The sequence below is a fragment of the Ochotona princeps genome, chromosome 29, assembly GCF_030435755.1.
Source record: "Ochotona princeps isolate mOchPri1 chromosome 29, mOchPri1.hap1, whole genome shotgun sequence".
Classification (NCBI taxonomy): Eukaryota; Metazoa; Chordata; class Mammalia; order Lagomorpha; family Ochotonidae; genus Ochotona; species Ochotona princeps.
The window spans coordinates 12,283,462-12,311,353 of NC_080860.1; the positions used below are offsets into that span (position 1 = coordinate 12,283,462).

The window sequence follows — 27,892 nt, forward strand, 5'->3', positions numbered from 1 at the left end:
CTTTAACTTGATCACCACCGTTTATGTTCAGTTCTTCTGGCCATCTACCAGTGACTTGATCAATCTCACTCGTTTTTTTCAGGGCATGTGGCAGATGGGTATGGAACAGGCAATGTAGAACTGAAAAAGTCTTCCACAGCGGGTCAGTTGAGCGGAGATCCAGGCAGTGATTCAGGTCAGTTCTTACAACTTTGAAGTACGTCTACCCTTGATTTTTTTTGTTTTTCTTTCCGCTAAGGCCTCTGTGTCAGAGAATTTACTGTACGTTTTGATTACGCGGGGTAGGAATGTGGGAGCTGCACATTTGCCTCCGCCTGCAGAAAGTAGGTGAAATGAGTGACGGTCTTGTGGAAATATACGAAGCCTGAGAGCCAGCAAGAACGCCTATTGAGGGCGAGGCAGCCACAGTCGCACGCGTTTTGGCAGGGGCTCAAAGGCAGGCCAAAGCCTGGGAAAGCTTTCTGTGGGATGGGGTGGGGAGGGAAGGGTTCAGGTGTGGCCTGATTGGAGGCTGTGGGTGCGGGGAGAGCTGCAGGGGGCTGAGCAGAGGCAGGACTCCAGTGATTGGACCCAGAGGCGGATTTGGTTTTCTCGGTTGGTCCGTGGGGATGGAGGGGTGTGAAATCTCTACAGACAGAAAGGAGATTAGTGACTGCCAGGGGCTCGGGTGAGGAGAATGGAGAGTGACTGACAATGGGCTTGCGTTTCTTTTGGGGGGTCATGAAAATGTTCTGGAATTAGATTGTGGTAATGAGGGTACAACCTTATGAATATACTCCACAAAAAAAAAATCACGGGATTGTGTGCTTTAAAGAGGTGGGTTTTATAGTAACTATGAATAGTGTTTGAATTAAAATATATATTTCAGACAAGAAAAGGTAGAATTGTGTAGAAAGTATTTTCTGACTCAGTCACTGCTAAAATTCTGAGTGCCCGACACAGGACAGGCATATAGCAGGGGCTCAGTAAGTCTTTATCAGGTGAGTGAATCAACAGAGAACCCACTGAAATATAAAGAAATAAAGTATGATTGGCCTTTTGATGGCGCCATTGTTACCTAATCGATGATAATGAAACTGCCTAGTGTAAAAACAGTCATTACTAAATAAATTGATACGTTAGAAGTTAGTGATTGGGGGGTGAACCTCTGGCCTGGGAGATGGAGTGCCCGGTATGTGAGTCCTAATTCTGTGCCCCCAGTGCCAACTTCCTGCTAATACAGTCCCTGAGAGGCAGCAGGGGTGGCTTAAGATTGAGTTTTTGACTCCGAACTTCAGCTGGATGCACCCCTGGGTGTTTAGCAGAGGGATTGGCACATGTGATTACAGAGGCTGGGAAGTCCCTCAAGGGCTGTCTGCACCTAGAGGCCCAGCTTTGTCCGTGTGGCCCAAGTCCCAAAGCCTCAGAACCTACATAGCCCCCAGTATGGGTTCTGGGTTTGTGCTGTCTGCAGGTGGGAGAAGGCGACTCCCAGTTCCCGAGCAGGACAAGAGAATGGACATACCCTGTTCCTTCCTCTGCAAGGCCCAAGAGTCATGCTTGCCTGAATTTTGGGGGTGCCCTTAAACCAGTGAAATTGATCCCCAAGGCTCCCACCATCTCATCCTTTTGATGTCTTTGGGAGTGATTCCAAACTGCAAGGATCTTGAGTCCCTGGCATAAAATGAAATCCTATTTTGGGGTCTAAACAATGAATGCATAACTTCATATATACACAACTTGTCTCTTGATTGCATATGAACAAACCACCTCAAGAAGCTCACAGAGAGGTGGGCATCTGAGGTGGAGACATCACCTGGAATACCCCCCGACGTATGCAGGAGTGCTCACTCCCAATCCTAGCTCCTCTTCTGATGCAGCTTCCTGCTAACGTACTTCCCGGAAGACACACCGATGACTCCAGTGTTTGGATCCGCGTTACTCATGATGGAGTCCCACATGGGACTCCTGGCTATGGCCTGGCCTCTGCCCAGCTGTTACTACCATTTGGGGGAATAGACCAGTAGATAGATGATTTATGTCTTTGTCTCTCTGCCTTTCAACAAAGGTGAAAATAAAAATTTAAACAGTCTACAGAAAATGAAATTAAAAGGTATGTTTATGTTGGTGTAAAAATACGTTAAAATCATGCATGATTTTTGAAAGATTTGTTTAATTTTATTGGAAAGGCAGATTTACAGAGAGGAGGAGGTACAGAAAGATCTTCCAGTCACTGATTCACTCCCCAAGTGACTGCAACAGCTGAAGCTGAGCTGATCCAAAGCTAGGAGCCAGAATCTCCCTCTAGGTCTCCCACATGGGTGCAGGTCCCAAGGCTTTGGGCCACCTTCTTCTGCTTTCCAAGACCACAAGCAGGGGACTGGAAGGGAAGTGGAGCAGCCGGGACACAAACTGGCACCCATATGGGATCCTGGTGCATGCAAGGTGAGGATTTAGCCACTAGGCTATTGCATTGGGTCCCATGTATACTTTTTGGAGTAGCTGAGACTTGACTTTAGGTGGAAAAGAGTGGGGGAGCGGGCGGATAGTAAAGCAAGTGAGCCTGCCCAGAAAGAGTGTGCAGGGCTTAAAGCCAGGTTTCGTGAGCTGCCTGCTGCGGGGAGGTACGAATCGCCACAGGAACCCCAAGAAGCTGGGCAGGACCATGCAAACCTTTTTCAATTATGAATTTTCCACATGTTTGAAGACCTTTTGTACCTAATGCAGTGTAAATGCTCAGCCCCAGTGGTCATGCTGCATTGCTTAGGGGATAGTGACTGGAAGAGATGTCTGTACTCAGTAGTGGTGCAGGCTTTTGCCTCCCACCCCTTATGTTTTCAGTCTGAAATCCAATTGAATCCATGAACTAAAACCTTCAGGTTATAGACGGTTGACTGTCCCACTCTGCTGGTAAACTCTCCAAATGGCTGCAACAGCTGATCCGAAGCCAGGAGCTTCTTCTGGGTCTCTCACACAGCTGCAGGGTCCCCAAGTACTTGGGCCATCCTCTACTGCCTTCCCAGGCCATAAGCAGGGAGCTAGATGGGAAGTGGAACAGTCGGGACACAAACTGGCACCCATTAAGGGATGCTGGATTATCCTCTGGAGCTATGCACCAGCCCCGGTGGATGTCTTTTTTTTTTTTTTTAAGATGTATTTATTATTCAAAAGAGATAGAGGGATAAAAAAAAAGAGAAGGGACAAAGGTCCTCCATCTGCTGGTACTCTTCCCCAGATGGCCCCAGCAGCTAGGACTGGGTCAAATCAAAGCCAAGAACTTGCTGCACGTCCCCCACATGAATGGCAGGGGTCCTAGCACTTGAACTATCTGCTGCTGCTGTTTTCAGGCCATTAGCAGAGAGCTGGATGAGAAGTGGAGCAGCTGGGACATCAACCAGCACCCATGTGGGATACCAGTGGTGGCTTTACCCACTAGGCCACAACATTGGCCCTGTGTGAGTATCTTTTAAAGAGGAGGAATGTAAGTACATGCAGAGATCCAGGACTGGAAGGGTTGAACTCTACTTTCTTCAATACGTGGTATTATTTTCACAGATGTAGTTATGCATGTATTGGACAGGCAGAGTGAAGAAAATAGAGATCTTTCATCCACTCTTCCATCCTCCAGATGTCCTCAATAGCACTGAGCCAGGCTGCAACCAAGACATCCAGCCAGGAATGTTATCAGCCAGGAACTGGATGGAGGAAGAGTCTTGGGATTTGAAACAACACTCCAATTTGGGATGTAGGTTTTACACAGAACATGTCAGGATGTGTTAATTTTGCATCTGTTTGTGGCACAGTCAGTAAGCTGCTCTGTGAGATGCTGCTATCTATACCGGAATATTGTTCAAGTCCCTGCTGCTCCACTTCCAATCCAGCTCCTGCCAATGTGCCTGGGAAAAGAGCAGCTGATGACCCAAGTGCTTGAATCCTTTCCACCCACATGGGAGACCTGGAAGGAGTTTCTGGCTCCTGGCTTTGGCCTGGACCAATCCTTGCCATGGCAACCATTGAAGAAGAGAAATCAGTGGATGGAAGATCTATTTCTCTTTCTCTTTCTGCCTTTCACAAAAGTCTTATTTTTAAAATAAAAAGTAACAGGAGAATGCAAATAAGGGCAACCTGTAGAACACACCTTGATGAGGGTCCAGTCCGCATGGCTTCCCGCAGTCCAATGCAAGTGCTCCCAAGAGAGCAGCAGGTGATTGCCACAAGGGGCTGAGGCGGGAGCATTTTTAGCCTTGAGTGTAGGGTCCTGCCTGTGTTTCTGCAGCAGGTGCCTGGCCAGCAGCTGGAAACACAATCCACAGGGAGATCTCGTTTCCAGTTCTTATCACCCTGGCGTGGCCCTGTGTGCTTGCAGGTGGGCCTCCCTGAGAGGCGGTCCCGGGCTCGCGTCATGAATTATTGATACCCCTGTGCACCGTGAGTGCACACCATCTCAGAGCCCGCGGCACAGGGCCGTGCTGGGCATTGCACAGGTATTCTGTGCGGGAGCAAGTCCAGGAAGGCTTGGGTGGAATAGTTACCAACGAGAGCTCCCTCCGCGGCACGATGGCAACCAAGGTGATGGGGCTTTGGGCGTGGCCTCCCCTGTGGACCACTCTGCTTCCTGGAGCCTTTTGGTGATAGTATGCTGTGCCTCTGATAGGCCTGGAGAAAGATCCAGACTCCCGGATAAGAATCTAAATTTATTTGGTGAAGAATTGCATTTCTGATAATCAAGGAGATGCTTGGTTTTGCAGGCTGAGGGGATGTGGGAGGGGTTGACAGTTGTTTCAGGCTGATCTTTCTAGAACAGTGTGTTCAGCCGAAGTTACCCCTGGTGATAAAAATGGGGTGTGTGTGTGTGTGTGTGTTAGTACTGTTCTGGGAGGGGCCCGTGGGCCACCTGTGACCCATGCCAAACACTGTTGAGTGTTTGAGGCATGATTTGAATGGCTGGAGACCAACATTTAATTTTGCTTAAAAAGCCCCACAGGGCCAGTGTTTTCTGTGTGCACTTATATAGAATCTTAAACAGTAGTGAGCTGATGGTGAAGGCAGTCCTAGAGCATTTTTTACGTATTAAGACTATGGGTAGCATTTCTCTGCAGGCTCTCATGCAGTGGAGTTTCTGGTATATGCCGTAATCCCGAATCCTTCCAGCAGTTAGAGCTGAGCTGTTTGTATGGGTCCAATGGTTAGGTGGTGAGAAAAAAAGCTCTTCTACTTAGTATCAAATCAATTGCTTTTTCTCCAGAGGTTAGTTTCAGGCCCCCAAACCAAAAAGGACACTTTGTGGTAGTTTTTTTTTTTCCCTGCTATGTCTTGCATGCTCATCTCATAGGTTTGCTACTGAGTCAACATTTTAGAAGGGTCATTTTCTTGCTGGACCACCTAAAAAGGTACAGAGATAGCTATTGATGAGGGGGAGAATAATTTAGTAGCTGTCCCTAGAAGCCCCGTGCTCCACAAAGAAACTCTAGCCCCAGCCTGTCATTGATCCATCTTGTCTTTGATCCATTTCAACAGCACTGCGTCCAACAGCCTTGGCAACAGGCAACTCGCAACGCACACTCTCCTTGCCCCAAGAGTGTGTTAGAAGACCCAGCCCCAGGCCCTCGCCTCCTGTGGCATGTCCTACATTTTGTCTCAGGGTCCCTTTGGGGAGAAAAGAATCTTGCTGCTGGGTGAAGTAGAGAAGTCTGGGGCATGAGAGATTTGCAGAGAGCAAGTGAGCAGGCTTGTCCTCAGGGAAGGCCATGTGTGGCATTTTTTTTTTTACTATGAGGGTCATGTGAAGTTCATGTAAAAACATACAGACCTACCAAAACATGGTTGCACTTTGAACAAAGAAGCAGGGATGCCTGTTTAGCCCAGAGGGCCAATGCCAGTTAGGGTGCCGGCATGTCACAAATAAATCGTAAAAAGAAATAATAAAATATATTTATCTGAAAAGCATAGAGAGGGAGCAAGTGAGGAAGATCTTCCATCTTCTGATTCACTCCTCAAATACCTGCAGGAATGTGGGTCACAGAAACCCAAGGCCTTGCACCACCACTTGCTGCCTACCAGGATGTACATTGGCAGGAAGCCGGGCTAGGAAGCAGAGCTGGCACTCAAACCGAGGCACCCCAATATGTGACACAGGTACCCCAACAAAGTTGGCTGCTTAATGATGAGGGAAATCTAAATAATGCTGAAAAATGGTACCTGTGTCTATTTCCTGGTGTTTTACATAGGTTGCCTTTGGGGGAAGCTGGGCAAAGGGTACTGAAGATCTCTCTGCATTGTTTTTGCCACTTGTTGTGTTCTTATAATTATTTCAAAATAAGAAGTAAAACAACATGATTGCTGAGAAATAGAAGCGATGGAGTCATTTGGAAACAACTTCCCGTGGAGCTTGAGTTTGATGTCCAAAGTCAAAGGAATAATGATGCTAATGAACTGGGTGTTTGCCCTCTATACTTCTTGATCGGCGTCAAGTACACACTGGCCTGCCTGAGGAGTTTATCCACAAGCTCAGCTGATGCAGCTCATTTGGGCAGGTGCAGGAACTTGGTCAGAAACCAGCAGCATCTCCTGTCATATGGCATGGAAGATGTGACTTGCATCCACATGTAATGCCGGTGGACAATGTCTTCCATTGTGTTTCCCATAAGTACTTTGTCATGGTTTGGGTGTATTGTTCTGATGTGGGTTAAGCTGCCATCTGCAAAGCCAGCCTCCTATATCAGAGCTCCAGTTCAAGTCCTGGCTGCTCCATTAGCTCCCCACTAATGTGCTTGGGAAAGCAACAAAAGATGGCCCACATGCTTGGATCCTTGCTACCCCAATGAAAGACTTGGGGCTTCAGCTTGACCCAACCCTGACTGTTTGGAAGTGAACTTGGAAGATCTTCATTCTCTCTCTCTCACTGCAACTCTGCCTTTCAAATAATAAATTTTAAAAACCAAAATGCAGGCGTACTAAAGAAACTATAAAATTACATTCAGGTTGTGAATATAAAGGGCAGATAATTTTGAATTTAGACTTAGGTCTCATCTCTCTGTATCTGAAAATATGACAGCATTTTAAAAGCTGAAAGCCTTCTGGTCCCAGGCATCTCAGACATGGGTGCTTACTGCACAGCCTTAGGTTTGAGTGACGTCTGAGTGGGCCACAAATGACAGTCATTCTGTTACCCAAGTATTACTGCAACACCCTTTTTTATCCTAATAGCAATAAAACTTCATAGGAAAGTTAATTGCTCCCTAAAGGAATAATTAAAATGCCGTGTTAACCCTGTGAAGCTACATTTGTTGTTTTAGTGGAAGCTGTTGTTAGATACCCAGTTCCCACTGAGTATTTGCAAAGCTCCCAGACTGTGAGGCAAGCTTTGTTCTGGGGAAAGATAACCCAGAGATGCCGGAGAGTTCCCTGAAGCCAGGACAATGCCTCGCTTATGAGTTCATCCAGCCACTTCCAGGCCCTTCCACAGACTTCCAGAAGGCTGGATGTGATTACAGAAGGTATCTCTACATGACCCTACTATAAGCTTGCAGAGGTCTTTTTGCCAACATTTCTCACTAGGAAACAGAGAGGCACCTGGCTTTTGCATTGGCTGTTGCTCAGCCATGTCTAGATGCTGAGATGTACAGCCCTGCAGCTTCCTTGGACCCATAAAGTCACTGTGATCTGCTGTTCCATCTGCGGCACCGCCTCATCCGTAAGGTCATTCAAAAGCCCTATTCTGTTGGCCCAGATTCGTAACCACATGCTGCATTCAGAGGAATGAGGACGCTGCCACCAGCTCACAAGACATGTCATCAGTAAAAAAGATAAGCCTTCATTTGGACTGGAGAACTATCTGCTTGAGGCAATTCAAACATACACAAAGAGGTGCAGCATTACCATCCTGGAAAAGAAAAAAAAAACATACACAAGATTGAACCTTATCAATCTTGTATCTAAGACCTCTAGCTCGCAACTCTCAGATCCTGCTTCCTGCACTGGGGCAGGTTTGGTCTGCATTTTAGCTGCCCTAGCAGCTCGCTCTGCTTCAGAACTGAGGACAATGCCTTGAGAGTTTTTGAGACACACAGAAATGGCTGCCTGGTGGTTGGCCAGATGCTTGTTACGTCCTGCACTGGAGAAACAGCTTTTTTTTTTATCTTGGAGCTGGTTTGGGGGTTGTGTTTGGAGAGCCAACAGACAAGCCTGGGTCTGGGAAGGGGACGTGTCAATGTCAGCTCCTGTTTTTTGCCTTCCTTAGGTTCTGCAAGTATAAAACTGCTGAGAATCCAAAACTGAAATTGAGAAACATTGCCCATCCCAGCTTGAAGGGTGCGTGGGACACCACGAAGCAGTTCTTTGCATCTTTTGGTGTATGTTGTTTGAAAAACATCACTGATTCTCCAAGTGTTTCCTGCATTGGAAACAAATAAATGCTAAACAGGCTAGAGAGGAATGGCTATAGATGTTCTCTGCATCGGGCCACACAGTGCATGTTTGCAGCTTTGCCCATCACACGGCATTCACTAGAAGCACCTGCTCAGGCCCATGCAAGCAGCTGCAGATGCATGAGAGTCCCTGTGACTGGGGTGGGCATTCATGAGTGGAGGCGACCCTTAGCACACCCACATACCATATTACAGTGCCTGGGTTCAAGTCCTTCCTCTGCTTTACATCCAGCTCCCTGCTGATATATCCCTGGAAGGCAGCAGCTGATGCCCCAAGGAACAGGGTCCCTGGCATCCATGTAGGAGACACAGATGGAATTCTTTTTTTTTTTAAGATTTATTTATTTTTATTGGATATACATAGAGGAGGAGAGTTGGAGAGGGAGCCCTTCCGTCCGATGGTTCACTTCCCAAGTGACTGCAACAGCTGGAGCTCAGCCAATCTGAAGCCAGGAGCAAGGAGCTCTTCTGGGTCTGCCTCACCGGTACAGGATCCCAAGGTTTTGGGCCGTACTTGACTGCTTTCCCAGTCCACAAGCAGGGAGCTGGATGGGAAGCAGGGCTGCTGGGATTAGAACTGGCACCCATATGGGATCCCAGCACGTGCAAGGCAAGGACTTTAACCACTATGCTATCATTCCGGGCCCCAGATGGAATTCTTGATTCTTGGTTCCCACCTGGTCAAGCTCCGGTTCTTGGGGACATTTGAAATGTGAACCATGGAATGGAAAACCCATTTTCTGTTTCTGCCTTTCAAATAATAATAATTTTTTTTAAAAAAATAATGTAGATGGCAAAAAGTTAGGAATCAATGCATAGCTTTATTCATCACGTGTATTTTCATGAGCTTTTGGAATTAGCATCAAGTTACAACTTTGGGGTCCCTAAGAAACCTATCTTTTCAACTGCATTTGTCCTGAACTTGATGAAGTCCCTGTCTCCATGTTGCCCATCGGGAGCTGGGCTGGCGGAGCCTATGTTACTGAAGGCTGTTGGGAGAGATGGTTCCGTGTGCATGCCTGAGGGTGGAGGGTTGGCCTTCCAGTGCAGTGGGGCAGGAGGTGACAGAGGGGGATGGGGGTGCGGTCCCTCTCGCTAACTGTCCCGCCTACGAGCAGGCTGCTGGCAGCTCATGAGTGCTGCCTAGTTCATGGGGAACCTGACAGGCAGTTGTGTTATGAAAGCTGACATACTGAATGGACCCCTTTTAACGAATTCTTTACCTGTCTCTTTGTGTTAAAGGGGGCAGCGAGCAAAGTCGCAGAGGAAAGAGTGGAGTTGGGCAGGAGGGGGCTGGCAGGTGGAATGAAATACGGGGCGGTTTCATGTGCGGGGGTTGATGGAGACTGCAAGACAAGAAAGAGCTGCACAGAACAAGTCTCTATTGTTCCGCGTCAGCTTTAAATGAGTGTCAGGGTAGGTAGGGGGCCTTTGACCGTTAACCGCACAATTTAGCCCGCCTGTTGTGGCCTGCGGGCTCCACCTCCTTGGAGTTTCTCAGATTAGAAAAGAAGGCCCCCAGCCCCTTCCCAATGGGCCATCTCTTGTCCTTTGTGTACAGACTGCCTGGTGTGAAATCTGCAGTGACGTTAAATGTTTTCTAATGAATAATGGCTGAAAGGAAATAGAGTGCTATATGTGTAATGGATTGTAGCGCATTCAGACGTTTTATTTTGCCCACAAAAATGTTGTCCTTCCCAAGCACCAAACTTGTTGCTAGAAGGCCTTTGTGCTGGCCCTGTTTCAATGGATTATCTGCCAGCGCCTCCAGCCCAAGTGCAAATCAAAGGGCGCCTTTGGCAAACTAATGTTTTTCAAGATGGCAGCCATGACGCACATTGAGTGTTTCAAGTTGTGGGTTTTAAAGGGATGTTTGAACTTGGCAGATTTTCTCACTTACTTTTCCTTCCCGCCCCTTTTGATTTGGGAAAAATGTAGTGGCTCCCCACCCCCAACCCACCCCAACTCCCTTCAACCTCTGGCCTGGTTGGTGGCTGCCCTTACACCACCCCCAGTCTGAATGGTCCCAGGGACAGCAAGGTTGCCACTTTCTCTTGGCTACACTGCATTTTTTAAATGTCTTTCTGCATGGGCATGGGTCCCTGCGGGGCTGCAGGAGATTTCAAGCATGTCCTTGCTGTACATTTCTTGGGAATTTCTGGATCTTTTTTTTTTCCAGCGATGATTGGGATTTGACAGGCTCCAAATCCTAAGATATGTGGGTTGCTGTCTCTGCTCAACCCAATGTAACATAAAATTAATGGAGGTTTCTGGTGCTTTCTGAATCACTGTGGAAATAGGGGCTGCAGCAGGTTCGGTGTGGTCTTGTGGCCAACTCAACAGCCACCCTAACTTGGATTGAACTGCTTCCCTTCCTTCTCTCTCTCTCTCTGTCCTACCCTCAGCCCAATAATTTCAGCTGGATGGGAGCTGGGGCTGCAGGTACATGAACTGGTGCCCTTATGGGATCCTAGTGTGTGCAAGGCAAGGACTTTAGTCGCGTGGCTACCGGGCTGAGCCCAGGGTTGTTGCAAAGTTTGAATTGAACTCGCTTGTGAAAAAGCAGAAAAGGTGCCTATGACGTTGTGAGCATTCCATTAGTGTCCATGGTGCAATTACACCACTGCACATTTGTTGCACAGTCTATTCTCGGTGTCAGTGGACTGCAAAGCAGAGTTTTGTGTTACTCCTTCACTACACATACCGAGAGGAATGGAGCTGCCTGGTCATGTGGGTGTGTCTGCGGCTTTGCTGAGTCCAGCTAAGTTCGTCGTCAGAGTTGTCATGTAGGTTGACGCTCCCACACAGAGTACAAGCATTTCTGCCATTCCTTCTCCTTTCCCGCCTGCCTGGCTAGGCTCTCACATTTTTGCTGATTTGTAACACAAAGTTTTAATTTGTAGATTTTATGTTTGGTTTATTTGACTCTTCACGAAGGATCTTCAAAGTTCATGATAATGTATATTTTGAAAAAAAAAATTTTGCAGTGATCTGAGAATTTTGTTTGCAGGTCTAGCATGGTGGCACAGTGAGTTAAGTCACTACCTATAATGCCAGTATTCTATGTGGGTGCCAGTTCAACTCCTGGATGCCCCACGTTTATCCAGCTCCCTGCTACTGCACCTGGGAAAGCAGTGGAAGAGAGCCCAAGGACTTAGCTCCTGGAACCCGTGTAGGTGACCTGGATAGAGCTCCAACCTCCTGGCTTTCACCTGGGCCCAGTCCTGGCTGTTGTAGCCATGTAGGGAATGAACTAGCGGGAAGAAATCCAATCTATCTCTCTCTCTGTCTTTCTCTCTCTCTCTCATTCTCACTCTCTAAAATTGCCTCTCAAAAATTTTTAGTAAGTTAGTAGCAGAGTGAACTTTAAATTTCATTTTTTTTTGAGCTTTCCAAAGTGCCTCTGATAGGAAATACTACTTTCTTGTTTGTGTGTTTTGAGACGAGAGGCAGACATTGACGGGTAGCTCTCATCTTCTGGTTCACTGTCCAAATGCCACCATTGGCTGCAGCCCACAGCCAGGAGCTGGGAATTCAATCCAGGTCTCCCACGTGGCTGGCAGGAACAAAAGTGCTTGAGCTGTCACCTACTGCCTCCCAGGGTGTACATTAACGAGAAGGTGGAGTCAAGAGTTGATGCTAGGCACCCAGCTCGGTAGCATAGTGGCTAAAGTCCTCACCTTGCACACACCAGGGTCCGATGTGACGCGGGTTCATGTCCCAGTGGCCCCACTTCCCATCCAGGTCCCTGCTTGTCGCCTGGGAAGGCAGTCAAAGACAACCAAAAACCTTGGGACCCTGTGCCCACATAGGAGACCCAAAAGAGGCTTCAGGCTCCTGTCTTCAGATTGGCTCGGCACCAGCCACTGCAGCCACTTGGGAAGTGGATCAACAGAGGGGAGATCTTCTTCTCTGTCTCTCCTCTCTGTAAATCTGACTTTCCAATCTAAAATAAATCTTAAGAAAAAAAGAGAAGAGTTGGTGCTGGGACTGGAACCTGGCTACTTTGATATAGGGTGGGACACCTCAATGGCTGGCTCAATTGCCCATTCCCCCCTTGCCTGCATTCAGATTGAACTCTCTATTACTCTGTGTGTCAGAGCGTTTCCTCTATTCTCTAGCTTTGCTTTTCACCTTCTTTGTGTCTTTTCATAAAGCAATGGGACTTAATCTCAATGGAGTCAAGATGGTACATTATGCTTTTGTGGGGGTTGATGCTCTTTTTGGCTTTCTTTTCAAGGTCATGAAAATAACTGTTCTCTCTGGAAGCTTCAAAAATGTGCCTTCCATCTGTAGCTATCACTGATTGGCAACAGCTTTGTCAGGACATAGTTCCCATACCGTGCGCTTCCCCCCAATTACAGTGCATGGCTCTGGGTTTTTAGTATAGAGTCACATAGCCAGTACCACAATTTTTTTTAAGATTTATTTATTTTTATTGGAAAGTCAGGTACACAGAGAGGAGGAAAGACAGAGAGGAAGATCTCCCATCCAATGATTGATTCCCCAAGCAGCTGCAATGGCCAGAGCTGCACTGGACCAAGCCCAGGAGCCAGGGGCCTCTTCTGGGTCTCCCACATGGGTGTAGGGTCCCAAGGCTTTGGGCCATCTTCAACTGTTTTCCCAGGATACAAGCAAGCAGGGAGTTGGATGGGAAGCAGGGTTGCTGGGATTAGAACTGGTGCCCATATGGGATCCTGGTGCGTGCAAGGCGAGGACTTTAGCCACTAGGCTACTGCGCTGCGTTTCATCAGTACCACAATTTTAAGACCTTTTTTAGCATCTTGCAAAGAAATCCCAGCCCCTTTAAGCAGCCACCCCAAACGCTCTTGCAACTGGCAACCAGTGATAGACTTTCTGAAGACTCCCTGTACTGACATTGCCACTGATACCTCCCAAAGTCCCAGGGTAGTCGTCTGATGGGGTGCCCCGGAGTTGCTGCTCTGTCCTGCCACCTCTGCCCTAATGAAGTGTCCCCTTTGTTTGTGGTCTCCGTATTCGCGTTCTCCAGTCCCCACATCAGCACATTGGTATCTGTGCTGATGTAGCTTTACAATATAGACTGGTGACTAGTGAGTGGGTGGCTAGTAGAGTTTAACCAGTGCAAGACTTTGCAATTCCAAAAGTGAATGGGGAGATGATGTTGGGCTCAGTGGAGAAGATGCTCTTGGGACATCTGTGTTGGGTGTCCAAGTTCAAATCCTGTCTACCATTCTTCTGATCTAGTTTTCCTGTTTGTGTTCCCCCTGGGGGACAGCAGTTGATATAACCCCGGTGGTGAGTCCCTGGCCACCAGGAGGGCCCACACATTGTGGCAGGCATTTGTGGAATAAACCCATAGATGAAAAATCTCTGTCTCTCAGCTTTCATATAAATAAGTAAAAATTTTGAAGGGCTGGGGATTATGTCCTTAAAACAACTCTAAAATACGCTCCAGGGTAGATTTCCTAGTGAGAAGATGAGGTAAAAAGACAGCACAGAGTGTGTGCTGGGTAAAATGACAGGTGTGTAAATGGTCTTGAAAAAGTTGGTGGAAATGTATGTGTAGGTTTCAAATGTTTTGGCCCTGAACACATGGGAGAGTAAACCAGTGATAAAGAGGAACGTAGGAGCAATAAGTCAATTTGCAGAAGACTTTTTTATTTGTTTTGTTTTAAAGACATGTTTGCTTTGGTGCCAGAAAAATTTGGAGGGGTGTCGCTGTGGCACAGGGTGCTAAGCTGTCACTCACAGTACCGACATGCCGTATTGGAGCGGCTATTCAAGTCCCAGCTGCTCTGCTCTGATCCAGCTCCCAGCTAATGCACCTGGGAAGGCAGCCGCGGATGGCCTCAGTACCTTGATCCCTGCCACCCACCATGTGGAGTTACTGGCTTCTGGCTTCTGCATAGCCCAGGCCTGCTGGTTGTGGTCAACTGGAGAGTGAACCAGCAGATGGAAGCTCTCTCTTTTTTTCTCTCTCTCCTCTCTCCCTGCTTCCCTCTTTCTTTCACTCTCTCTCCTTCCCTCCCTCCTCCCTTCCCTCCCTCCTCCTTCCTTTCCTCCCTCTCTCTTTCCTTCCCTCCCTCTCTCTTTCCCTCTCTCCCTTTCTAGTAAATATATCTTTGAAAAACAAATCTGTATATCTATGCATATTTTTTCTATGATGTACATTTTCCACAAACATTTTGGAGGGAATTTTGTTGTTTTCTCTGTTTGTGTGCACTAAGATAAAATTGTCTTATGATTTCACTTTTATCAACCTTATCAGAAAAAAAAGTCTCTCTTCTTCTGCTTGCCTGCAGTTGAGTGCCACGTACAGGGCAGCCAGGCAAACAGTAGGTTGGCTTTGTGCCTACTGCTGAGGTTATAGACCAGGGAGCTGCGAGGCTGGCTTCCAGCCCCGGGTTTCCAATTGGAGGAACGCAGTAGTTGGGCCCCTGGGGGAGTTGTCCATTCTCTGACCTATCCTGGTACCCAGCATGTGGCAGGCATTGTACCTGCCAGGACCCTATGGGTACTGAAGTCACAGATCACTGCTCCATGACCACCCACAGTAGCATCCTGTACCAAGATGGGCTCCCTCCTTAGATATAATTTAATTGGACAGAATCCAATTTTCTTATCTATAATCGAATCTCTTTCATGTCTCCCAGCTTATCAAATCCTTTCTAGCTTTAATGATCTCTTCACAATAGGTCAGCCTTTTAATTCAGCCTTTCTGGTCTAAGTTGAGCCACTCCAATGTCTTCATTACCCTTGACCCTTGGGTCCCAATATCCATCCTGTTGACCCTTATTGTCTATCTCATTGAGGTGCTCTAGTTTTTTTAATACCCTAATTTTTATCTTTTTTATTTTATTTATTTTTAGATTTAGTTTATTTGAAAGGCAGAGAGAGAGATCTTCCTTCCACTGGTTTGCTCCTCTAATGGCTACAAATAGGTGAAACCTGGAGCCTGGAACTGCATTCTGGTCTCCTTACCTCAGTGACCAGGGCCCAAGCACAGGAGTCATCTTCTATGTCTTTCCCAGGCTTATCAGCAGGGAGCTGTATCCAAAGTTGAGCAACCAGAATAGATACTCTGAAAGAGAATGCCAGGGTTGCAGCAAGCAGCTTAACTAGCTGTGCCACAATGCATGCCTCCACTGTGCAGGTGCTTTGAACAGCTCATGGAAAGCAAAAAAATCAGTAGATTTTGAGGCAAAACAATTGAAATGCATCCATACCAGCAGTCTCCCAAGCAGAAAACACTATGCCTGGATTTCTAAAATGTTTCTGGATCAAAATAAATTCACCTTTGGTGTCCGCGGTTTCCGTAGTGAAATGAACTAGACAAAAGTATGGTGGGTAATGTGGGTATCAGGAGGGGAATATTGCCAGTGCAGACTGCATGCTGAAGCAGGTGGGGTGTGCCTTGGTCCTCCAGGCTAGAAATCATGGCTCAATTCTTGGTCTCCATGGAGTCATCACACAAGCTCCTGGGCCTGCCCTTGGACCTCTGCCTCCTACGCCTGTCTCCATCACATCTCCAAAACCAGATGCGAAGATTTCAGTAGGAGAGATCTTCATCTTCTGGCTCATTATGGCCAGAGCTGGCTGGGGCTGGGTCTAAAGCCAGGAACAACTTCTTAGGTCTCCCACACAGATAGAGACCCAAGGATTTGGGCCACCGTCTGCTACTTTCCCTGGCCATCAACAGGGAGCTGGTTTGGAAGTGGAGCAGCAAGGCCTCCTATTCAGAATGCTGGCCCTGCAAGGGGAGACTTAGCTTGCTATGCCACCACGTTGGCCCCTATGCCTCTGTTTGGAACCATCTGGAGCCTTCATGATATCATGGGATTTAATGCCTTGTTTTCAGTCTTGGGTTGCTGCTGAGTTTATCTTAGCTCCATGTGGGCAGGGTGGGGCAATATCTGGTGGGTTTCCTAATTCATTTTATGACTTTTTATTATAGAGAATGTCAACTGTATGCGAAGTAGACAGTATGATTATAACCTCGCCCCCTGCCTATCACCCATTTCAATAGTTTCTCCAGCTTTTCTCTATCCCAAAGTTTATTTTTTTCAGTAAAATTCACAAATGTTGAAATGTTAATCTTCATACCACAGCCTGACCAATGGAATCATGGGTGTAACTCACAGTCCCGTCTAATCAGAGAATGTTTCCATCCCTCCATCCTTGGCCTGACAACCCCCCAACCAGGCGACCAATGTGATTTGTTTTCACCGTCGATTAGTCTTGCTTGTCCAAGAGTTTCACAGAAGCACGATCATACAGTACTGGCTCTTGTGTGGCTGCGAGCCGCGTCCAGCCGTTGTCAAGGGCACCAGGGCTGCCCGTGAGGGTGCCCCCGCTGCTTCTATTGCGCAGGCGCTCCTCGTCCGCGCTCCAGCGGACAAGTCTTTGGAATCTTTCCAGCTGGGGGTCGTTGACAACCAAGTTGAGCGTCCATGGAACTTGGTGTTCAAGTCTTTTTCTCTGGACAGATGTTGACACTTCTCTTGTACAGCTAACTTAGAAGTAGAATTTCTGCATCAAAGGCTAGAGGCATAGTTAACTTCATTAGGAACTGCCAGCCTTTTACTTGCCGGGGATACGATGCCTGCATCTTCTTACTGTCAGTCGAGTGTTCTCTGTCCGATGGCCCTTGCCAGTGTGTTACAGTTGCAGTTCTTTGTAATTTTTTTTTTAGCTGTTCTGGTGCTAGTTCCCTGTGATGGCTAATTTGCATTTTCCTTGATGACGCAGAATGCTGATGATGAGCATTTTTATCGCGGTGTACTTTTTGATCATTTGCCTTCTTTTATAAAGTCTTCAGCTTTTCACCGATTTTTATTGGGTTTTATTGAGTTCTGGGTGTCTTTTATCTGGATACAAATCTTTTACAAGGTATGTGCAATATGTGGCTTGCCTATTTTTTTTTTAACAAGATTTTATTCATTTATTTGAAAGGTAGAATGGGAGTGGGGAAAGAGAAACAGTTTTCATTCACTGTTTTACTCTCTGAATCACGCCGGTAGCTGGGGCTGAACCAGGCCAAGTTAGGTACCAGGAACCCCAGCCAGGTATCCCATGTGGCTGGTGGGAACCCAGGCACTTAACATCAGCCACTACCTGCAATGTAGAGTACAGAGTGTCTTACCACACTGAACACCATGCGGCTAAACGTACCTGAACATGGAAAAGGTACAGGAGAAATACTAAGCAAATAAGAATTTTCCAAATCGGGCCCGGCAGCGTGGCCTAGCGGCTAAAGTCCTCGCCTTGAACGCGCTGGGAGCCCATATGGGCGCCGGTTCTAGTCCCGGCAGCTCCACTTCCCATCCAGCTCCCTGCTTGTGGCCTGGGAAAGCAGTTGAGGTTGGCCCAATGCATTGGGACCCTGCACCCACATGGGAGACCCGGAAGAGGTTCCAGGTTCCTGGCTTCGGATCGGCGCGTACCGGCCTGTTGCGGCTCACTTGGGGAGTGAATCACTGGATGGAAGATCTTCCTCTCTGTCTCTCCTCCTCTCTGTATATCCGGCTTTCCAATAATAATAAAATCTTTAAAAAAAAAATTTTCCAAATCTGTTGCAATCTTGTGGGACCACAGTCTTGTAAGTATGGAGTGTCCTTGACTGAAACATTGTGCAATGGTTGTGTGTGTGTGTGTGTGTGTGCGTGCGTCACTGTTATTTCATATCCCTAACCAGGTAATAAGCTCTAAGTGAAGACAGCATGCTTCAGTCCTGGCTCTCCACCCTGCTAGAGTTTATTGTCATTCCCACACACTGTTCATGTAAGAGACCTGGCTAAGATGGCAATTCGATGTGTCCTAGATGTACAGCAAACATCACCAATTTATAGCAACCAGAAAATGTCATGTTTTCCTGCAGAAAGAAGAGGTGAGGAGAAGGCACATCCGCCTGCACATGGAAGGGGCGCTGACTGCCAGGGACAAAGTCGGGGTGCAGGATTTTGTGCTCCTGGACGCCTACACCAGCGAATCTGCCTTTGTGGAAAACCTTCGCAAGCGCTTCAGCGAGAACCTCATATACGTAATGTCGCCACCCCTTGTTCAGCCCTTTCTCCAAGTGTGTGTCCCCTTCCCTGACTTGGCAGCCCTGATGGCTTAAACCATATCACTCTATGGGGTCGGCTAGCAGATGGGGGTGGGCACTTGGCCCCTTTAGACTGCCCCTTGAGGCAGACCCAACAAACCTGCCACCAAAGGGGGCTTGGCTGACTCAGGCAGCGTTAGGATCCAGACAGAGCCATGGGGGCCCCAAAGCTGTCTTCAGAGCTCTCCTCTCTTTGTCTCGCCTTCTTCACCAGTTTCTTTTCCGTAGTCTCCTCGCACCAGCAAGATGGATGCGGGCAGGTTTCATTTGATTGACTGTGTTGTTACTGCGATGGGAGCTTCTGTTACTACTGAACTCTGAGGGCTGACTGACCACTGCTCAACCCTGATTGGCCCATCTTGGGTGGGTCACGTGCCTACCTTGGCTTGGCCAGGAGGGCTCAGCCAGGCCCACCCTTGGGGTAAGGGGGTTGAAGTTACAAACCCACCAACCTTACTGAGAGCTGAGGCAGAGGGAATCCAGCAATCCCCGAGAGAGAAGAAGCAAGAGGTGCCAGTTGGGCAAAATACAACTCTACCTTATTCCATAACCCTTCAAAGGCAAGACTGTAATATTTTATCAACTTCTTCTCAAACTGAACCTGTTGCATTGAGTAGTGGTCTTTATATATGAATTCTCCTTAATCCTCCATGTATCACCACAGCTAAACTTCGTAGTGCCTCTGCGTGTGTCACAGGATACTATGAAAATCATTTAATGTTTTGGAGATTCTGTTAGCTCTTATTCTGTAAATAAGCCAAAACAGTTTCAAATGTTTTCATGAAAATATTGTGTAGCTATTTTACTGTAACGCTGCCTGTAATTTTATCTGTCACAGTCAAGGTGATCAGAAGATGTGTCTTGAAGAATATACTAGAGTCCTTCAAAAAGTTTGTAGAAAACAGAGTTTTCAAAATAATATTAATTTGAGTATAAAATGTATTTCAAAATCTATGCATAGAAGGGCTGCTCAGATAGTTTGTGGAAAATGTTGATTAAGGGAAAATTGCAAGGCTTTCTGTTTGGACAGAGGTGCCAAACTAAACTGGCCTTTTTAAGTTCTCTTGGAAGCCACAACAGGACTTTCAAAATGACCACCTCAATTATAGAGAAGCACCACACTACCGTTCTGTTGCAGGCGAGGGGACGGGGTGTACAGAGAAGGACAAGTAAAATGACAGGTCCATCCTGTCTGAGCTCAAACTTCTGACATGAACTGATACTTTTCAGAAACTTTCACTCTGGAGACCCCCACTTCTCTGCCACATTGGTCCCCTAGGGAGGCTAGCCAGCCTGCCAGCCTACCTGCCAGCCAGCCAGTCAGCCACACTGGGCCCTTCCTTCCAAAAGGCCTGTCTGCCTACTTGTTCTGTACTGGACCCCTGTGGGTATCTACCCAGGCACTTGTTTGCACAACTCCCCTAAGGGATCATGATGAGTGACAGCCTTCTGTATCCCAGAATCCTTCACATGCCCTGTGTCCTTCCTGGTCCCCCGCCCTACCCTAGACATACATCGGGACCCTGCTGGTGTCTGTGAACCCATACCAGGACCTCGGCATCTACACTGTGAGCCAGATGGAGCTCTATCAAGGAGTCAATTTCTTTGAGCTACCACCACATGTGTAAGTAGCATCCACCGCGTTACTTCCTAGGAGTGTTGTCCCTCTTCCTTCCTCTCCTCACATCCATCTCTCCAAATCCATGGGAGCATCTCCATTCTGTAAGACCTGCACATTGTATATTCATTAAGTTACCCCTTCTTTGAAGTAAGTCAGGACAGGTGAGCTTTGTGTAAAGGCTGAGAGAGCCTGAAGGAGGTGGCTAGACAGGCGTCTTCTCCGGGAAATGGAGTGCTACAGTGCCATCTACTGGTACGTGGCTGTCAGGGCTTAGAATGATGTTATCACTTAAGCATTTCAATCCCTTTGGTTTCTTCTTGCTTGTACGTTCTTAGTACTGCAGGTTTTGAGAGAAACCGAAAACATGAGATCCTAGTATACATATTGAGTTATTCAACATCTTGACAAAATTTCTACCATTCGCTAGTAGGATATCTCTTGAGGGATATACTTGAGTATCTGACTTGATCTATTTTTTTTTTTTTTATCATCGTTCTTTTATTTGAACGGGGAAAGACGGAGTGAGAGGAAGTGAATGCCTCTACAAGGTTTACTCCCCACGTGCCTGCCACAGGTGGGGCTGGGCCAGTTCAAAGCCAGGAGCTAGGAACTCTGGGTCTCCCACTTTTGGGAGGGTGTAGGAACCCAATTACTTGAACCATCTCTTACACATTAGCAGGAAACTAGAATCATAAATGAAGGTGGGTCTCAAACCCAGGCCCTCTCATTGTGAACACGGACAACCCAAGTGATTTCTTAACTGCTTGGCCAAATGCCTGCTCCAGTACCTGGATTATTTATTTTTAATTATTATTTAATTTTGATGATCTTTACACAGTTGATTAGAGCTCAGAGGGTCAAGGGCTACAGGAAAATGGGTAAGACCATTGTTTCCACATTCTTTTTTTCTTCTGTATCTGGGGGAAGGGGAGAGACAAAGGGAGAAGCCACACCCAGCCTCCCAACCATCCCAGGGTCCCCAGTGTGGAGCATGCTCCAAGGGCACTGCCCAAGAGCTTTCAGTAGTTGAACCATTCTGAATTGCTGCCAATCTCGCCATTCCAAGCATGATGAAATCTCTCCAGAACCCACTGACTGACATAGTCCACCTCAGAGTCTCCGTTTTCCCAGATATTCACTGCCAACACTTGACTAGAGTAGTTGATTAATCTGTTCTGTCATCTGTCATGGCACCAAATGTCTTCTGCAGGCTCCAATGGAACGCCATTTCTTCCATATGCACCTGTTTGTGCTGTCCGCTGCTCCGTCTGAGCTTCGGAGGAGGCTCAGCTTTGACAGATGCACTCCATGGTCAGACCATGGAACCTGCAAATTTCTTCATGATTGGGGTTCTGAGTCCAGTAGCTCAGTTGGGGGGAGTCCCCAAAGAAACTTTGTCTGAGGTGATCCCAGATCCGATTCTTGTGTGTGCTTGTCAATGCAGAGTCCAGCACAGACCATCACCCCAATCAGCCTATGCATATGCTGATGGTTCCAACTGTTGGATCAGTTCTGCCTCCATCCCAATCTTCATGAAGGGAGAAACCTCTCAGGTCCAGGGAAACCTGGGACGCACTCACCGCCCAGCAGCAGTGACCGACCTGGCTCAGGTACCCCCAGCAGATGCTGGGGAAGCTCTCACTACCCAAGCCCCTGGATTATTTATTTATTCATTAAGAATTAGTGATGGGGCCCGGTGCCGTGGCCTAAAACTAAAGTCCTTGAATGCACTGGGATTCCATATGAGTGCCAGTTCTAATCCTGGCAGCTCCATTTCCCATCCAGCTCCCTACCTGTGGCCTGGAAAAGCAGTCGAGGCCAGCCCAAAGCCTTGAGTCCCTGCACCCACGTGGGAGACCCAGAAGCAGCTCCTGGCTCCTGACTCCGGCTCAGCTCGGCTTTGGCCATTGTGCTCACTTGGGGAGTTAATCAACAGACGGAAGATCTTCCTTTCTGTCTCCCCTCCTCTATGTATATCTGACTTTCCAATAAAACTAAATAAATCTTAAAAAAAAAAAAAAGAATTAGTGATGCACCCAGAACATTGGCTCGATTGGCTAATTCTCCAGCTCCAAGCACCAGGATCCCATATGGGCACTGGTTCGTGTCCTGACTGCTTCACTTCCCATCCAGCTCCCTGCTTGTGGCCTGAGAAAGAGGTTGAGGATGGCATAAGGCCTTGGGACCCTGCACCCACATTGGAGAAATGGAGGAACTCCATGGCTTTGGATCGGCTCAGCCTCAGCCATTGTGGCTATCCAGGGAGTGAACCAGTGGATAGAAAATCTTTATCTCTCCTCTCTCCGTGGATCTGCCTTTCCAATAAAAATAAATAAATCTGATTTTTAAAAAAGTGATGAATGGGCCTGGTGTGATGGCCTAGAGGCTAAAGCCCTCACCTTGCATGCGCCGGGATCCCATATGGGCCCTGACTTTTGAATCTTGGTGGCCCCACTTCCCATCCAGGAATGGTTGTGGCCTAGGAAAGCAGTTGAGGACGGCCCAAAGCTTTGGGATGACCTTGCACCCGTGTGGGAGACCCAGATGAAGCCTTGGGCTCCTGGCTTCAAATCGGCTTAGCTTTAGCTGTTGCGGCTGCTTGGAGAATGAATCAGCAGACAGAAGATCTTCCTCTCTGTGTATCTTTCCAATAAAAATAAATAACCCTTTTTTAAAGTAAAAAAATGATTTTTTAAAAAATAAACTTGATACATCTTGAAAAATATTTTTATTACTGCTGCAAATCTTCAACTCCTAAAACTGGAATTTTCTCATCTGGTTCACTGACCGATTTGTCAGTGAGTGGTGGGGGACCTACCTGTGGAAGGTCAGTGTCCTTGCTACACCGTGTAGATGCCCCTTCCTGGAGGCAGGCCATGTTGTGCCTCGGCCCTGATGGGCCTGAGTCAAGGGCAGTGGCCTTCGCAGCCACTCACTGTGGTCCCTTTCACAGGTACGCCATCGCGGACAACGCCTACCGCATGATGTGCTCAGAGCTCAGTAACCACTTCATCCTTATTTCCGGAGAGAGTGGGGCCGGGAAAACAGAAGCCTCCAAGAAGATCCTTCAGTATTTTGCAGTGATGTGCCCCATGACCGAGTCCCTGCAGGTAGCCCGTGACCGGCTGCTGCTTTCCAACCCTGTGCTAGAGGTAAGTGGAGGCAGAGGACTGCAAGAGGCTGAACCATGAAGGTCACTGGGAATGAGCGGTTGCATGAGCAGCGTCCCGGAGAAGACCTGACCCTGAAGGCAATCTAGCAGGCTCAGGTTCTGATCTTGACAAATCTCTCTGCATCTCAGAGTCTGAGTTCTGTAGACTGGATCTGAATCATTAGTACTTGTCTTTGAACAGGGTTGTGTATGTGTGTGTGTGTGCACGCTCGCGTGTCTTGTAGAAGATGAATATACAAAAGCTACACAGCCCCATTAGCAAGCACACAAATGATGCCTCATGACTTATTGAGCCTTTCACTAAGTTAAAATTAATGTACTGGCCGTAATTCAATTCTGTTATAACCCACTGCCTTACCAGCTGACCTTGAACAAGTGTTTTTTTTTTTTTTTTCCTTGTGTTTTTTGGCTTTTTCACTGACTATTGAAAAGACACAATTGGCTCTAAAGCAGCATCTGCAGATGGGGACTGTCAATGGAGAACTTTGTAGAACAGCCAGGGCCTGAGTGTGTGTGGGGGGTGTTATCTCTATTTAACCCCTTCTACTAGGTTCCCAGACTGAGATTCCAAGGGGATGATGTTTTTGCCACCTTCTCCCTGGGTCTAATTCTAGCATTGGACATTGCCTGTAGGTCGCATGATCTGCCCTTCTTAGAAAATTGAGTTGGGTGCTCCTCCCACCCCCGTTCCTCCTCTTCTTTCTTGAAAAGTATGTCTGTTGGGAGTGGGGGAGTCAGAGGCTTGGTGGTCACAGTGGGCTTAACCGACAGTGAGTGACCCTTTGTATTTCAAGGCTTTCGGAAATGCCAAGACACTCCGGAATGACAACTCCAGCCGGTTTGGAAAATACATGGACATCCAGTTTGACTTTCAGGTACGCTCCAGGTCCTCTTGCTGGTTTCGGAGGACCCCTTATTTTGCCAGGGATGAACCCTGACCCAAGACATGGCACAGGAGGAAGAAGCATTTATTGGTTCAAATGGTTTTAGGCCATGGGGATGACAACCATGCTGAGAAGGCATTTCAGACCTTGCAGATGAGCAGAAACAGATCCTGGCAAACAGGTAGCTCATTAGGTGTTCTTACACACTGCTGGTAGGGCATGCATTGATATAATCCACTGGAAAAACAATAGGTTGCACCAATACTATGATATCAGCTTGTCCAATTGAAATCCCATCCTCCAAGGTCCCCTTGGAGCATGTCCACAAAGCACTTGTCAGGTTGATAAAAATACTGGAAACCACCAGCATACCCCCAAAAGAACTCCATGTTCATCAACAGGAGAATGGCTGGTCGCTTCCGCAGTCAGTTCACATAAGGGCAGATTCCATGAAGAGCAAATGAGTTACAGTTGCCCACATGTGCATGACTCTTGGGACTACACTGGTACCAGTGTGATGCCACATGGCAAAATTACAGGACTGCCAGCCTCTAGTTCGCTCACTAAGTTCCCACAGTGGCTCCTGGCAAGGACGAAAGCTAGGATCTGGGAACAGAAGCCAGATCTGCCTGAGTAGGTGGAAAGAACCCAGCTCTTTGGAGCTATCACTGCTCTGCCCACAGCTCGAGTAGCATGAATGCAGAGTCGGGAACCAATCACAGGAGGTACTCCAATGTGGGATGTGGGCATCTGGCCTGAGACCAGTTTTTATAAAGCTTGAAAACAAAAGTGACCGCCACCCTGGGTACACATGTCTACTTAGGGGCAGGGATCCAACAAACTGTTTGAGACAAAGTCAGATAGTAAAGAGATTGGGCTCTGTAGGTCACGCAGCTACGACCTCTGTCGCAACTGTTCAACTCATGGTTGTGACATTAAAGCAGCTGTGGAGAAGGAGGTTGTGAACAAGGATGGTGACTGTTACACACACAGGTTAAGTGGTGCTAGCGCCAAGTGGTTAGACAGGGGTCTCAAGGACACAGAATCCCAAGCAGCAAGTAACAGGCTGGGGCAGAGTGGTTCTCCCAGCACCAAGTTCAATGGCAAGGACAGAATGGTTCAACAGTTCCTACTGGCTGCTAGGGGGCCGTCTGGTGGCATGGGCTTGGAAAGTTGAAGGAAATTCCCTAGCTTTGTTTATCTTAAGGTTTGCTTATCCAAAAGCTTTAATTTTTTTTTAACAAAGAGCTTCTTTTTTTAAGATTTATTTATTTTTATTGGAAAGTCAGATATATATAGAGAGAGGAGGAGAGACAGAGAGGAAGATCTTCCATCCGATGATTCACTCCTCAAGTGAGCCGCAACGGCCAGTGCTGCGCCGATCCAAAGCCGGGCACCTGGAACTTCCTCCAGGTCTCCCATGCTGATGCAGGGTCCCAGGGCTTTGGACCATCCTCCACTGCTTTCCCAGTCCACAGGCAGGGAGCTGGATGGGAAGTGGAACTGCCAAGATTAGAACTGGCACCCATATAGGATCCCGGCGCATTCAAGGCGAGGACTTTAGCTGCTAGGCCACGCCGCCGGGCCCTAAAGCTTTTATCTTAAAGCTATGGGTTCAGCACACAAGCTCAGAAGGACACTTAACAGGCAGGGAACTTGATGGATTTTTACAGACGTGTCTACATGGGTAACAGGCGCTTGCCAAAAGAGTTCAACATTTCTAGAAGATTTTCCTGCTCTTCCCCAACAGTATTCCCCTTCCCAGAGGTTATCACTTGTTAGGGTTTGGATGTGGTTTCAGAGTTCCCTGAGGTTTCAGGTGTTGAAATCGAATCCCCACGGTAAGGCATTAAGATGTTAGAAATTTAATCCAGCCGTGGGGATGGAGCCTCTAGGGGGTGACTAAGGTATCCTGGTGGCTTTAGAACAGGAGAGACACACACAGACCTGTTTACTTCCTGTCCCCTCCATGGAATGCTCCGCACCATCTTATGAATCTCCCAGCATGAAGGCCATCACCAGATGACACTCCTAAACCTTGTCATCCTCTCCCGCCCCCCACCCCTCCCCCCCCGCCGCCTCAGCATGCAGCTGCCTTTGAATTTTACTATATTCCTGAACAGGTGACTAACAGCCCACTGTTCTGACTTCTGTCATCAAAGATTTGCATTGCTGGTTCTTGAACACCCCACACGTGAGATTACATCATATGTTTTACTTTACATCTAGTTTCTTTTCATTCTATCTGACAATCACACATGTTGTTCCATATAGCAGTTGTCCCTTTTTATGACAAGACAAGATCACAATTTATCTGTCCTGTTGATGGGCATTCGACTTGTCAGAATTGGAGACTATTACTGCCAGTTTTCTGCATGTCTTCACGTGTGTCCTTCAGTCGATGTAAGCTCTGATGGTTGTTGTACATACACCCAGACATGTTATTGTTGGGGGGGGGGTTCTTACTGGTAATTAATAATAACTCATGACTGTTTCACCTACTTCACATCTTTCCCTACATTTTTATTGTTAATCCTTTTAGTTTGAGATTCTGGTGGTGAGTAAAGTGGGCTGTTTTTCACTGTGATTTAAGTTAGTGTATCCCTGAAAATTGATGAAGATTTGATTTTGGAGCATTTAAAGGGTTTTCCATGCAAGTCTTTGAAACCCAATTTTTAAAAGATTTATTTATTTTTGTTGGGAAGTCAGATGTACAAAAAGGAGGAGAGATGGAGAGGAAAATTTTCCGTCCATGATTCACTCCCCAAGCAGCTGCAACAGCCAAAGCTGAACTGAGCCGATTTGAAGCCAGGAGCCCAGAGCCTCTTCCGAGTCTCCCATACAGGCACAGGGTCCCAAGGCTTTGGGCCATCTTAGCTGCTTTCCCAGTCCACACACAGGGAGCTGGATGGGAAGCAGGGCCGCTATAATTAGAACCAGCACCCATATGGGATCCCATTGAGTACAAAGCAGGGACTTTAGCCACTAGGCTACCGCACCAGGCTTTAAACCAGTTTTAATTGGGCTTTTCATTCTTTGTTATTGCTGCATAAAAGCCCTATTAAAATCCTTACTAGATATAGTATTGAAAATAATTATTAAGTCTGACATTGACATGAGGGGTAAGAAACCAATGGACCAGAAATGAGTCCACAAGACCCCCACGTATGCAAGTTACCTGTCTTAAGATAAAAGTATACACCACTGTGATTCAGCAGGGATAAAATACTGTCTGCAATCAGTGGTGTTGATCAGCTGCATATCAGTATGGGTAAGAAGACCTTTGATTCCTAGCCTGCTCCATGTATTTAGTGATTTATCATCGTCATGAACAGTAAAACAATCACTTCTAAGCAAAGGCAGCAAAGATCGTCACTATCATGGGGTGGGCAAAAATCTTGTTAAACAGAATGCAGAAAGCACAAATGCCCAATTAATGACTCATGCAGGGAAAGGATTTCTGTCTTCAGAAGACGCTAGCAGATGGGTGGCTTGGTCGCTGTCGTCGGTGACCCGTGTCTGTTTTGTCTTGAAGGGTGTTCCTGTAGGCGGCCACATCATCAGTTACCTGATAGAGAAGTCTCGCGTTGTCTATCAAAACCTGGGGGAGCGGAACTTCCACATCTTCTACCAGCTGCTGGCAGGTGGTGAAGCGGAGCGTCTGGCTTACCTGGGGCTCGAGCGAGACCCCCAGCTGTACAAGTACCTCTCACAGGTTGGAAGGAC

General features: G+C 47.4%; 1 protein-coding gene across 1 annotated transcript in view; it reads left to right on the plus strand.

Moving 5' to 3' along the window:
* Positions 1-18,258: 18,258 nt before the first annotated feature.
* Positions 18,259-27,892, plus strand: part of MYO1H (myosin IH) — a 44,610-nt gene continuing 34,976 nt past the window's right edge. The window contains exons 1-5 of the mRNA XM_058656838.1: positions 18,259-18,426; positions 19,998-20,113; positions 23,064-23,262; positions 24,077-24,157; positions 27,702-27,881. Of these exons, the coding sequence (XP_058512821.1) occupies positions 18,301-18,426; positions 19,998-20,113; positions 23,064-23,262; positions 24,077-24,157; positions 27,702-27,881 (702 nt within the window). The 5' untranslated portion in view covers positions 18,259-18,300. The remainder of the gene's footprint in view (positions 18,427-19,997; positions 20,114-23,063; positions 23,263-24,076; positions 24,158-27,701; positions 27,882-27,892) is intronic.